The sequence below is a fragment of the Mobula hypostoma genome, chromosome X2 (genome assembly GCF_963921235.1).
Source record: "Mobula hypostoma chromosome X2, sMobHyp1.1, whole genome shotgun sequence".
Classification (NCBI taxonomy): Eukaryota; Metazoa; Chordata; class Chondrichthyes; order Myliobatiformes; family Myliobatidae; genus Mobula; species Mobula hypostoma.
This window is the reverse complement of record NC_086129.1, coordinates 47,158,852-47,173,094: the sequence shown is the minus strand read 5'-3', so window position 1 is coordinate 47,173,094 and position 14,243 is coordinate 47,158,852. Positions and strand designations below refer to the sequence as shown.

Sequence of the window (14,243 nt, the reverse complement as noted above, 5' to 3'; positions counted from 1 at the left end):
TTATATAATTGCAAAGTAAAATTAGATAATGTAACCTACCAGAAGTAGGGCAAATCTGAAACATCAGATTAGTTTCTGTAAAAAAAAATCTGAGGAGATTCGAGCATTGGTTCACAGTGTTTAGCATTTGCATTTTTAAAATGTTAACATTGTAACATTGAACTTGTTGTTCCAACTCTCCAGGCCACTGAAGTTAACGTTCCCTCTTCATCCCACCTTCATATCTGTTTGATTCACAATGTAACTTACACAACTGTGTGAGCTGCATAAATCAAATGAAATCTGTATACTTCTCATTGATCTCACCACACTTGTAATTTAAGTATGCGCTGTCAGATGAATAATACTCATACCCAATGTTAGGAGAAATTGCCAGGTGTGAAACTGTCCTCCAGAGGCCAAACACACATTTCTCAAGCTGCACTGACACCAACTTCCATGTACTGCACCATCACCAGCAACACTCAACAAACACACACAAAACGCTGGAGGCACTCATCAGGTCAGGCAGCATCCAGGAAAAGAGAACGTCAACTGCAGTCTTTTCCTAGATGCTGCCTGGCCTGCTGATTTCCTCCAGCATTGTGTGTGTCTGTCTGTCTGTGTGTGTCTGTCTGTCTGTGTGGGGCTTGGATTTCCAGCATCTGCAGATTTTCTCTTGTTTGTGACCAGCAATACTCAGCTCTGTCTGGAGTGTGTATCACACTGCCCAAAAAGACATACAGTGGTTGCCAAATGATAACCACTGACTAAAGTACCTATTTGAAAATTGGTATTTACTTCTGTCAGTGAGGTGTTCAAAAACTGGGACCTGCACTATGAATGGATCTTAGTACTCATGTGACCGTAGGGTTATCCTGTCTCCATCCATAAAAAACAGTTCACTAAACAAAGTTGAAATCATCCACATCCCAGGATGGACTCCTTGGATCTTTACACAATCTTTTTCACCCTTGCTTGGCCCTCTTTTCAGTACACTAAATAAGGATCAACTTTGTACTATAGATACGGTTTGAAATCATGCATGCTATTTCCAGGTATTACAGCAATTGCTCATGCATGTCAAAATGCAATTATGTATTTAGAAATAACTTTTCTGAAAAGGAACTCAAAATGATTTAAGGGTAGAAAATCAAAGTTCAGCACTGCAGAAGCTGGAAACCTGAAATAAAATAGAAAACAGTGGAAACACAGCAGGTCAGGCAGCATCTGTGAAGAGAGAAATAAGGGACACGTTTCACTGAAGAGTGAACTTGGACTTGGTGTTAACCCATTTCTTGCTCTCAAAATGGAGAAAGATGGGGAGGGGTTATTTCCCAAACACTGCATAATAAACAGAATTTGAGGGTCAGTAACCTCATCAGTGTGGATTGGTAATATCATCTCCTCCTCACTGACAGTCAACACAGGCACACCTGGAGGATGTGTGCTTAGCCCACTGCTGTACTCTCTCTGCACCATAACTCTGTGGCTGGGCACAGCTCAATCACTATAAATTTGCCAGTGACACAACCGTTGCTAGCAGGATCTGAGATGGTGAGAAGGTGGCATGCAGAGATAGATCAGCTGGTTGAGTGGTGTAACAATTGATTGTGGACTTCAGGAAGTAAAAGTCAAGGGAACACATATCAGTTCTCATCGAGGGCTCAATAGTGGAAAGGGTGAGCAGTTTCAAGTTCCTGTGTGTCAACATCTCTGATGATCTATCCTGGGCCCAACATATTGATGCAATTACAAAGAAAGCACGACAGCAGCTATGTTTCACTAGGAGTTTGAAGAGACTTGTTATGTCACCAAAGACTCGAGCAAATTTCTACAGATGTATTGCGGAGAGCATTCTAACAGATTGCATCACTGTCTAGTACGGAGGGGCCACTCCACAGAGTCAGAAAAAAGCTGCAGAAAGTTATAAACTCAGCCAGCTCCATCATGGGCACCAGCCTCGCCAGCGTTGAGGACACCTCCAAAAGGCGATACCTCAAAAAACAAGATGGCATCTATGAAGGAGCCTCGCCATTTGGCACACGGCCTTTTATTTCTACCGTCAGGGAGCTTAACGAGAAGCACTTCACATGTTAGGAACAGTTTCTTCCCTTCTGCCGTCAGATTACTGAACGGCCCACGAATCCCGTGAACACTCTCTATTCTGCTCTCTTTTTGTACTTTTAAAAATACCTTCTTACTCTAATTTAGAGTAATTTATGTACTCCCGTCACAAAGACATTTCACGACATATGTCAGTGATACTAAACCTGACTCTAATTCAGTTGGCTGTCGAATCCACACACCGCCCTCACACAGTGCTTATCAGATTTACGCCGACGCCCGCTGCTATCTTCCGCCAGGGAAGGGTTATAAAGTCGGCCGAATTAATGCTTGGAAACGCGCAATTACCTTCCACTACCAGGCCGGAGATTGAGCCAGATCTCTGCCAGACTCCAAACCTGTTTCTGACAAATCCAGTCGGTTTCACCTCTAATACCGCTGTCATGTCTGAGACGCAAAATTACTCAAATATACAATTTATTTTGCCAAGCGCAAGGCCGTCTTTCACTGCATCTCTGTAAAACATCAACCGGACTCCATCCGACGGCAAGATTCAGCCATTATTTCAAACCTACGATGGCAGATCACCGCAGCATCGTAATGTAGTCAAGTAACTCGAATTTTGATAAGATATGAAGCAGGCACTTTTGAATTATTACCACAATTAAACTCCCACTACCCAGCTAAATTCAATAGAAAAAGACCACGAGTAATCTTGCATCAGGTGCTGGGCAGGGATGATGTAATGCAAATCCGATCCAGGAAGGTTTGAATTTAAATCACGTGTCCATTTAACAATTTAGGGAAGCGTAGTTCTCTGAAAAGTATCAAGTACTGTGACTTTCACGCTCAGGTCTATCTGGACCTCATTAAAAACTTCTATCTAAACCTAAACGCTACCATAATTTACTACTTGTACATTCTGCAAGGGAGGCACTTGGTTAATCATCTAGAAATGAGTGTCTCGTTTCGAAAACAATAACAAAAACGGTCTAATCAATGTCCACACTTAAATCTGGACGCAAATGCTTTTGCCCAGCAACCTCGCGCAGATATGAAATGAAATTAAGTTCGAATGCATTGACTGATATTAGTACAAGATAACTGAATGTAGCCTGCTGCTGGCTGTTTTTGTTGCTACGTTAGTTAGAATTTGTCTAAAGACCACCTCCGTTTTCTTATTTGCAGCTTACCGCAGGCAACAATCCACAGGTCGCTGAACCAGTCGTTCCCTCGTATTCAGGTCAGTATATGGCACCCAAGAAACAGCATTCATCTCTCCAAGAGGGTCAAAAGATTCACCCTGCAACCTTTAGAGAAATCGCCTTCTCGCCTTTAATGTTAAAGCACAGACAGCGCATAAATCAGTTAATCCACCAATCAGTGGGAGAATGGAATGCAGATGAAGGGATTGGAACGAATCAGACACTGGGGTCGCTCCGCCATCCACTGCTCTCACCATCAAAGGATGACTCCATTTAAAGGTTGCCGTCTAAACTGCAGACCCGAAGGCACGGTTTAAGCGTTCTATCTATCCCGTGATAATTGCATCTCCGCTGTTGGCGGACGGTGCCTCTTATTTGCTGATAGCAGACAGGAGGCGATCCTCTGATGAATGCTCCTCTTCAAGACTCTCATATTTCACCTCTTAATGAGAACCGAGCGAGCGAGCTAACGCGTGTTTCGCAGACCTTGTTCACCTGTCTGTCTATTCATTACTTAGGGTAACCCACCCCTGGATTTTAAAACATTCAGCACTGCCAGTCCTACCTCGGAGCAGTGTGGTCGACCCAAGAATTTAAAAAAAGCAAAAATCTCCCTCTTTTAAAAAAAAGTATCTTTTATTCAGAAAGTAGCGGTATGAAGCGTAATTAATGGCGAGCCACGTGCTGTCTTGTTTTTATTGGCTGTAACTCGGGAAGTATCAGTGATAACCGCTACGTTGAAAACTATCTTAAGGGGCACTTGATTAGGAGGGTCTTGTCTATTTTTTCGGAGGTATTGACCAAGGAACGACGCCAGAACTGGAGAGTTTAAGTGATTTCGTCCTGATTCAAGCAATACAAACGCAAAGAATCCCTGATGTTGTAATTCTGAAGTTAATAGATGGAAGTGGAAGACCAGACAGCATCTATGCAAAAAGAAACAGAACTTCAGGTCAATGATCTTTAATCGGACCTGATGAGGTGGCATTGTTCCAACCTTCTCCCTACAGATGCTGCCTGGCTTGATTGAGCTTTAAAGGTTTTGTTTTAAACTTCTTAAGTACGGTAATTATTTGTCCTGGGCTCAGCATATCCTAGCGACCTTTGTTACAACGCAAAGAAAAATGAACAAGCCCAATTTGAAATCCATTTGAACCAAAAGCAAATTATATCTCCTCTGGAAGAGTTTTAAAGTTACCAGGTTCCATTAAAGAGCCATTATGACTCCCTGAATGCGAGGACTGGAAGGAAGTGGTTAATTCAGAGCGCCATTACGATGCTGCCACAGTCGTCAAACTGAAATCCATCGCAAATACAAACAGTTCCAGATACTGAGGCTCTCCTAAGCTGCCAACGTGCACCCACGACACTGTGCAGAGCGAACATTATATCACGTTATAAAGCAAACGCCAAATTAGAAAAAGAACTTTCTACTCTGTTCAAAAGAATTCCACTTTCTTGTCCAGTGTGGCTTGCGCCCAGTCTTCAACACGGTACAATATATTTTCCAAAAACACTTTTTCTGACATTATTTCCACTTCGCAGTGTTTGTACATTTATTTGATCACATTGCACCTCGGGAAAGGGAAAGACCGTTTTAACCATAAACTTGAAATAAATCCATCCACCTTCATCAACACATAAACAAACCTGTAATTGCGAACATGTAATTCAACGTTGGGAAGCCAAGAAGAAAATGTTGCTAACTCATCCTCTGCTTTTGATTTTTCCAGCTCCCCAGTATGCTTACCCTCCATCTAACGGTTGTGAATCCAGTTTTTATGAGAGCCACCAGTTCCCAGAGAACGGCCTGAACCCGATCTTCTATGACGAGATCTACGAGGCATGCCCGCCTGACCTCTGCGCTGAAAACTCTTACAACCCGTACAATTCCAGTCTGTGCAGCCCCCCAGTCAATTACCAGACACCAGCCCACTACAATCACTCAGCTGTGGTAAGTCAACCTGTCCTATCGCTCTTTGCCGTTCCACCGCACTTGGAATGACTTGTCGACATTATGCACAATGATTCTACCATTTCCTGTAAAATTATTTCTATACGGGCATTTCATCGAACCAAGAATCTCCAATTCCTCAAACTTAATCATTCATTAACGAAACCCAGTCGTGTATATGAGCTTGAACTCCGAAACCTGGGATCTTAATCACAGAAATATAGAAACATTATAGGACAACATTGAAACAAAAATAGAAGTAATAGAAACAGATTATCCAAATTAAATATCTATTGCAACCCTCTCCCCATATCCAGTCATCATCTCTCTAGTCTTGAGGGAAAATATCCAGTTGCTTATTGAATACTCTTAATGATTTGGCTTCAGCACAGGAGCCCCTCAGGGCTGTGTCCTAAGACCCCTCCTTCACGCCCTGTATACCCATGACTATGTCATCACCCACAGCTCCAATCTGCTAATTAAATTTGCTGACAATACTATATTGATTGGCCTAATTTCAAATAACAACAAGGCAGCCTACAGGGAAGAAGTCATCTCTCTGACACAGTGGTGTCAAGAAAACAACCTCTCTCTCAATGTCACAAAAACAAAGGAGCTGGTTGTGGATTACAGGAGGAATGGAGACAGGCTAACCCCAATGGACATCAATGCATCTGGGGTTGAGAGGGTGAACAGCTTTAAATTCCTCAGCATAAACATCACTGAGGATCTCACGTGGTCTGTACACACCAGCCGTGTGGTGAAATAGGCACAACAGCACCTCCTTCTCCTCAGACGGTTGAGAAAGTTTGATATGGTCCCCCAAATCCTAAGAACTTTCTACAAGGTCACAATTGAGAGCATCCTGACTGGCTGCATCACTGCCTGGTATGGGAACTGTACTTCCATCAATCACAGGACTCTGCAGAGAGTGGTGCAGACAGCCCAGTGCATCTGTAAATGTGAACTTCCCACTAATCAGGACATTTACAAAGACAGGTGTGTAAAAAGGGCCCGAAGGATCATTGGGGACCTGAGACACCCCAAGCACAAACTGTTCCAGCTGCTACCATCTGGGAAACGTTACCACAGCATAAAAGCCAGAACCAACAAGCTCCGGGACAGCTTCTTCCACCAGGCTATCAGACTGATTAATTCATGCTGATACAACTGTATTTCTATGTTATATTGACTGTCCTGTTGTATAGACAGTTGAAGTCAGAAGTTTACATACACCTTAGCTAAATACATTTAAACTCAGTTTTTCACAATTCCTGACATTTAATCCTAGAAAATATTTCTTGTCTTAGGTCAGTTAGGATCACTATTTTAAGAATGTGAAATGTCAGAATAATAGTAGAGAGAATGATTTATTTCAGCTTTTATTTATTTCATCACTTTCCCAGTGGGTCAGAAGTTTACATACACCTTGTTAGTATTTGGTAGCATTGTCTTTAAATTGTTTAACTTGGGTCAAAAGTTTTGGGTCGCCTTCCACAATCTTCTCACAATAAGTTGCTGGAATTTTGTTCCATTCTTCCAGACAGAACTGGTGTAATTGAGTCAGGTTTGTAGGCCTCCTTGCTTGCACACGCTTGCGTCATAAGATTTGTTTTCCAATCCAGGCAACATCCTGGTCAATCTCCTCTGCACCCTCTCCATAGCTTCCACATCCTTCCTATAATGAGGTGATCAGAACTGAGCACAATACTCTAAGTGTGGTCTCACCAGAGATTTGTAGATTTGCAACATGACCTCTCTACTCTTGAACCCAATCTCCCTATTAATGAAACCTAGCATCCCATAGGCCTTCTTAACTACCCTATCAACCTGTGCAGCGACCTTGAGGGATGTATGGACTTGAACCTCAAGGTCCCTCTGTTCATCCACACTCTTAAGTAACCGACCATTAACCCTGTACTCAGCCTTCTGGTTTGTCCTTCCAAAATGCATCACTTCATCTGCCACTTTTCTGCCAAACTCTGCATCCTGTCTATATCCTCTTGTAACCGTCGACAACCTACAGCTCCATCCACAACTCCTCCAATCTTCGTGTCATCCGCAAACTTACTCACTCATCCTTCCGCCTCTTCATCCAGGTCATTTATAAAAATCACAAAGAGCAGGGGTCCCAGGACAGATCCTTGCGGCACTCCACTAGTCACCGATCTCCAGGCAGAATACTTTCCTTCCACTACTACCCTCTGCTTTCTTCCTGTAAGCCAATTTTTTTATCGAAACAGCCAAGGTTCCACTGATCCCATGCCTCATGACTTCCTGAATGAGTCTCTCGTGGGTGACCTTGTCAAATACCTTGCTAAAATCCATGTAGACCACATCTACCACCCTACCTTCATCAATTTCTTTTGTTACCTCTTCAAAAAACTCATTTCGGCTTGTGGGGCACGAACTTCCCTTCACAAAGCCATGTTGACTATCCTTGAGTAGACTGTACTTCTCCAAGTGCTCGTAGATGCTATTCTTAAGAATCCTTTCCAATAGTTTGCAGACCACCAACATAAGACTCAGCGATCTATAGTTCCCAGGATTCTCCCTATTACCTTTTTTAAACAAGGGAACTACATTTACCATTCCCCAGTCCTCTGGCACCTCCCCTGCAGCCAAAGAGGATTCAAAGAGGATTGCATACCGGTCCAGAAATTTGTAACTCATTCTTACCAGAACAAGTCTAGTAAAGATTGTACAAATATGTACTAGCCTAGGATGTGACTAAACACATTGATGAGGGTAGAGCAGTAGATGTAGTGTATATGGATTTCAGCAAGGCATTTGATAAGGTACCCCATGCAAGGCTTGTTGAGAAAGTAAAGAGGCATAGGATCCAAGGGGACATTGTTTTGTGGATCCAGAACTGGCTTACCCACAGAAGGCAAAGAGTGGCTGTAGACGGGTCATATTCTGCATGGAGGTCGGTGACTAGTGGTGTGCCTCAGGGATCTGTTCTGGGACCCCTTCTCTTCATGATTTTTATAAATGACCTGGATGAGGAAGTGGAAGGATGGGTTAGTAAGTTTGCTGATGACAAAGTTTGGAGGTGCTGTGGATAGGATGGAGGGCTGTCAGAGGTTACAGCGGGACATCAATAGGATGCAAAAGTGGGCTGAGAAGTGGCAGATAGAGTTCAACCCAGATAAGTGTGAAGTGGTTCATTTTGGTCGGTCAAATATGATGGCAGAATATAGTCTTAATGGTAAGACTCTTTGCAGTGTGGAGGATCAGAGGGATCTTGGGGACCGAGTCCATAGGACACTCAAAGCAGCTGCGCAGGTTGACTCTGTGGTTAAGAAGGCGTACAGTGTATTGGCCTTCATCAATCGTGGAATTGAATTTAGGAGCCGAGAGGTAATGTTGCAGCTATATAGGACCCTGGCCAGACCCCACTTGGAGTACTGTGCTCAGTTCTGGTCGCCTCACTACAGGAAGGATGTGGAAACCATAGAAAGGGTGCAGAGGAGATTTACAAGGACGTTGCCTGGATTGGAGAGCATGCCTTATGAAAGCAGGTTGAGTGAACTCGGCCTTTTCTCCTTGGAGCGACGGAGGATGAGAGGTGACCTGATAGAGGTGTATAAGATAATGAGAGGCATTAATCTTGTGGATAGTCAGAGGCTTTTTCCTAGGGCTGAAATGGTTGCCACAAGAGGACACAGGTTTAAGGTGCTGGGGAGTAGGTACAGAGGAGATGTCAGAGGTAAGTTTTTTACGCAGAGAGTGGTGAGTGTGTGGAATTGGCTGCTGGTGGCAGTGGTGGAGGCGGATACGATAGGGTCTTTTAAGAAACTTTTGGATAGGTACATGGAGCTTAGAAAAATAGAGGCCTATGGGTAAGCCTCGTAATTTCTAAGGTAGGGATATGTTCAGCACAACTTTGTGGGCTGAAGGGCCTGTATTGTGCTTTAGGTTTTCTATGTTTCTAAAAAGTTTTAAGTTAATAATTGCATATTAAACCTGACCAGTGGTTAACTAACTCCTAGCACTTCCTTGAGATATTGTAAATAACTTCATAAATTAATATGCCTGATTAGTTTGTTTATTCTGAGGTCAGTTGCTAAAAGACGAACGTTGAACTGGATATGTCCTGTTGACCCAGCAGTCACTGCTCCGCTCACCCACTCACCCACTTTACCACATACTCCACTTTTCCACAAACTCCACTAAAACTTTGCATAATGTTTTTCTTTTCTATTTGAGGAATGAGTAAGGGCTCCATATAACGAAGGATATAATAAAATTGGTACTGCGCTGTAAAGCAGCTGAACTTATGTTGAATTCTGATGCTTCTGTGATCCAGAGGTTCTTAGGAAGTCAAGAATGATCCATAAAACTTGTTGCTTATGGCCATTTTATTAAAAGTTACAAACAAGCAAAGAAAGAGGAGCCAAGAAAACAAAGAAAAAAAGAGGAAAAAACAGCTGTGGTTGCTTTATACTCAGAGCAGAGATAACAAACTTCCAGTGATAACAATTAACCTATAAAATCACCAGGTTTAAGTGCTACAGAAAAACTAAGAAGCTTCTCTAGAAAAAAATACAGAAAAATCTGTACCATAATTGCTGGAAAATTCACTGAACAATTATATTTATACACAGTGCCTATAAAAAGTATTCACCCCCCTTGGAAGTTTTCATGTTTTATTGTTTTACAATATTGAATCACAATGGATTTACTTTGGCTTTTTTGACACTGATCAACAGTGTCAAAGTGAAAACAGATCTCTACAAAGTGATCTAAATTGCAAATATAAAACGCAAAATAATTGATTGTAAAAGTATTCACTCCCTTCAAGTTGGTAGCTAATAGATGCACCTTTGGCAGCAATTACAGCGTTGGGTCTGTGTGGATAGGTCTCTATCAGCTTTGCATATCCGGACACTGCAATTTTCCCCCATTCTTCTTTACAAAACTGCTCAAGCTCTGTCAGATTGCATGGGGATCATGAGTGAACAGCCCTTTTCAAGTACAGCCACAAATTCTCAATTGGATTGAGGTCTCGACTCTGACTTGACCACTCCAGGACATTAACTTTGCTGTTTTTGAGTCATTCCATGTGGCTCTGTCCTTATGCTTGGGGTCATTGTCTTGCTGGGAAACAAATCTTCTCCCAAGTTGCAGTTCTCTTGCAGACTGCATCAGGTTTTCCTCCAGGATTTCCCTGTATTTTGCTGCATTCATTTTACTCTCTACCCTCACAAGCCTTCCAGGGCCTGCTGCAGTGAAGCATCCCCACAGCTTGATGCAGCCACCACCATGCTTCACGGTAGGGATGGTGTGTTTTTGATGAGGTGCAGTGTTCGGCTTATGCCAAACATAGTATTTAGTCTGATGACCATAAAGCTCAAATTTGGTTTCATCAGACCATAAGACCTTCATCCAGCTGACTTCAGAGTCTCCTACATGCCTTCTGGAACTCTAGCTGAGATTTCATGTGAGTATTTTTTCAACAGTGGCTTTCTCTTTGCCATTCTCCCACAAAGCTGAGACTGGTGAAGCACCCGGGCAACAGTAGTTGTATGCGCAGTCTCTCCCATCTCAGCCACTGAAGCTTGGAACTCCTCCAGAGTCGTCAAACGACACCAGGTGGCCTCCCCCACTAGACCCCTTCTTGCACGGTCACACAGTTTTTGAGGACAGCCTGTTCTAGGCAGATTTACAGCTGTGCCATATTCTTTCCATTTCTTGATGACTGACTTGATGACGTACTCCGAGGGATATTCAGTGACTTGTAAATTTTCTTTTATCCACCCCCTTGACTTGTGTTTTTCAATAACCTTTTTTGTGGAGTTGCTTGGAGTGTTCTTTTGTCTTTATGGTGTAGTTTTTGCCAGGATACTAACTCACCTGTTAGATCTTCCAGATACAGGTGTATTTGTACTACAATCAATTGAAACAACTTGACTGCACACAGGTCTCCAAAAACAGATCTCAATTTAACTAATTATGTGTTCTCTCAAACCAGGTGGCTGCATCAGTGATGATTTGGTGTGTCATATTAAAGGGGGGGGGTGAATACTTGGGCAATCAATTATTTTGTGTTTTATATTCGTAATTAATTTAGATCACTTTGTAGAGAACTGTTTTCACTTTGACACAAAAGAGTCCTTTTCTGTTGATCAGTGTCAAAAAAAGCCAAATTAAATCCACTGTGATTCAATGCTGTAAAACAATAAAACATGAAAACTTCCAAGGTGAATGCTTTTTATAGGCAGTGTAGGAGATTATATAAAATTACAAGCAAGGATAGGAAAGCTAAGCTACAAGGAAAGTACAAGGAAAATGTCAATTTTATTCCCCAATCCAACCAAATCTTAGAATGGGGCTTGAGAACACCCCTTAGAAAGTACACATGTATAATTGTCCTGTTCTCTTCTTAGATTTCAGGATCTCCTGCATATGCTTCAGTGGATTATGAATATTCTAGCCAGCATGTTGCATTGTCTGCCCAAGACTTCTGTCCATCTTCACACTTGGAACCCAAGTCCTTTTATCCAGCTTCTGAAGAGTATTTCACTCACCAACACTACAGCTGCACATCAGCCATCTGTTCTATATTTTCCTACGTGCCAGACAACATGGAAATGGGCCCTGTGTCTGAAAACGGGTCCTTTCCAGAGTACAAAGACTATTCAACTGGATTGCTCACAGAGGATATTTGGAGAGGAAATCTAAATGAATGTTTGGACTATTGAAATAATTCTAGAGCATGCTTTGAGAACATATTTTCTTCCTCATACACCTGTAAAAAAAAAAAATTTGATTGTTTGAATGAGCATAGTTTCTCTTCACCAATGTTGTAAAGCCAGCAAGGAAAGATGTCCAAATCCAGAACACTCGGATCACTACAGCTCTCACTTTTTTCATTAATTTTCTCTGGATTTTTTCCCCTTTCTATCCAATTATAATGCGTTTTTGCTGGGCTTAGTACCATGTGCTAGTCACTCTATATGCCATGCTTATGGTTTACTCACTATGTGTGTTTTTGTTAGACTGAACTTGCTTGGATATATGGTCATTACCAATACCTACATACAGATTGGGGGGTGGGGAGGTGAAATAGCTGAATATTTTTCTGAAGTATCTGATGTTACATCAAGGGCACTGAGATGAGGAGTAAGGTCTACTCTGCTGAGAATAGAACCTGGGCTTTTTGGCCTACATCTTTACTAATCACTAGATAAACACACACAAAGTGCTGGAGAAACTCAGCAGGTCAGGCACCATCTGAACCAGAATCCAAACAGAATTTGGTTAAATCTAGATCAAAAAGCCATAAGATATAGAAACAGAATTAAGACATTTGGCCCATCGTGTCTGCTCTACCATTTCATCATGGCTGATCTATTTTTCCTCCCAGCCCCAATCTCCTGGCTCCCCTCACCCCACTTATCCCTTCATGCCCTGGCCAATCAAACATCTATCAACCTCTGCCTTAAATATACATTAAGAATTGGCTTCCACAGCTGCCTGTGGTAAAGGATTCCACAGATTCAACACCCTTTGGCTAAATAAATTTCTCCTCATCTTCATTCTAAAAGGACAGCCCTCTATTCTGAGGCTGTGTCCACTGATTTTAGATCCTCCCACCATAGGAACCATCCTCTCCATATCCACTCTATCAAGACCTTTCACCATTCAATAGATTTCAATGAGGTGACCCCTCATTCTTCTGAATTCCAGTGAGTACAGGCCCAGAGCCATCAAGCAGGGAGCTAAGCACACAGCCTTATGGTGAACCTGTGCTGATGGAGATTGTAGAGGAGATGTTGTTGCCAATCTGAACTGACTGGGGTCTGCAAGTGAGGAAATCCAGGATCCAGTTGTACAAGGAGGTATTGAGGCCCAGGTCTTGGAGCGTAATGACTAGTTCTGAGGGGATGATAGTATTGAATGCTGAGCTGCAGTCAATGAAGAGTGGCCTGATGCTATAGTTACATTCATTAGTGAATTAAGACTGCAATTTGCTACAAATTGATTTCCAATGGCCATATGTGAGTAGAGGAGAACAGATTGGTCGACGCAACCTTAGTACACTCCTCTGGATTGCTTCATTTGTATCATTTACTACTATCTGTAGGTCAGTAGGCTTGATATTCTTTTCCTACGATTTTACCTTTACAATCTTTGTTCAGATCTGGTCAAACTCATGAGTTATTCAATTGAACAATGACAACTAACACAAACTGCACATCAGGTTGGAAACTGAATCGTTGGGAATGAGTGGGAAGGAAAGAGGAATGATGTATTCCTGTTGATGCTTGCGCAGTTAACCAAATTTTCATTGGTGAAGGGCTGCTTTCTTGCAACCAACTCCTTTGACACACTTCACAATTTCAGCTTTATTAGAAGTGGTGTATTTCTGTTTCTGGTGAGCTGGTGAGTGCTTAGTTGTTTAATCTCACACGCTGGGGCAATATGTCAATATGGGAATAGTTTTTGTTCAGATGAATCAGAACTTTAGTTTTCCATTTGACTATGCATTTTAAATGCCTAGATTGTCTTTTTCTTTGTAGTTCATATGTTGTAGTGTCTCCTGGAAATGAAATTCTTATGCTTCTGTAGAACAGAAATACCACTGAACCATTATTTTGATGTTTTGAAAATAAACATTTTTTATGAATATAGAAAAATAAAAAAATATACAAATCATATGCTATGCTTGAGTGATCAATCAAACACAACTGTATGTTCACACAGTCATAAAAATCAGGTTTGGGAAACTCAGACAATATATGTCTCTGCATTCTTTCTGTTGTGTTTGAAGCTGCTCTCTAATAGAGGTATCTCGTTTGATCCAGTCCACTGATCTACCTCCACCATCTGCAACGTTTTTGTTCTTAAGCATATATCCAATTCTCTTTTGAAAGTTCTTCGCAGAACTTTCTGCGAAGGCTGAGAAAAGTCCATCACCCACCCCCATCCTCACCACATTCTACAGAGGTTGTATTGAGAGCATCCTGAGCAGCTGCATCACTGCCTGGTTCGGAAATTGCACCATCTCGGATCGCAAGACCCTGCAGTGG

At 42.1% G+C, this 14,243-nt stretch overlaps 1 protein-coding gene across 3 annotated transcripts; it reads left to right on the top strand.

Moving 5' to 3' along the window:
* Positions 1 to 2,509: 2,509 nt before the first annotated feature.
* On the top strand, positions 2,510 to 13,841 carry LOC134340783 (uncharacterized). 3 transcript variants are annotated; one of them, XM_063038295.1, is made up of 4 exons: positions 2,510 to 2,643; positions 3,235 to 3,289; positions 4,985 to 5,205; positions 11,598 to 13,841. In XM_063038295.1, exons 1-4 carry the CDS (start codon positions 2,623 to 2,625, stop codon positions 11,910 to 11,912), a joined length of 612 nt encoding a protein of 203 aa, XP_062894365.1. In that variant the 5' UTR covers positions 2,510 to 2,622; the 3' UTR covers positions 11,913 to 13,841. The 3 variants fall into 3 exon arrangements, 2 of the variants coding, with proteins under 2 accessions (XP_062894365.1, XP_062894364.1); XR_010016634.1 differs by having other exon boundaries at positions 2,522 to 2,656; positions 11,598 to 13,840; XM_063038294.1 differs by lacking the exons at positions 2,510 to 2,643; positions 3,235 to 3,289 and adding an exon at positions 3,419 to 3,530 and having other exon boundaries at positions 11,598 to 13,840.
* The last annotated feature ends 402 nt before the right edge of the window (positions 13,842 to 14,243 follow it).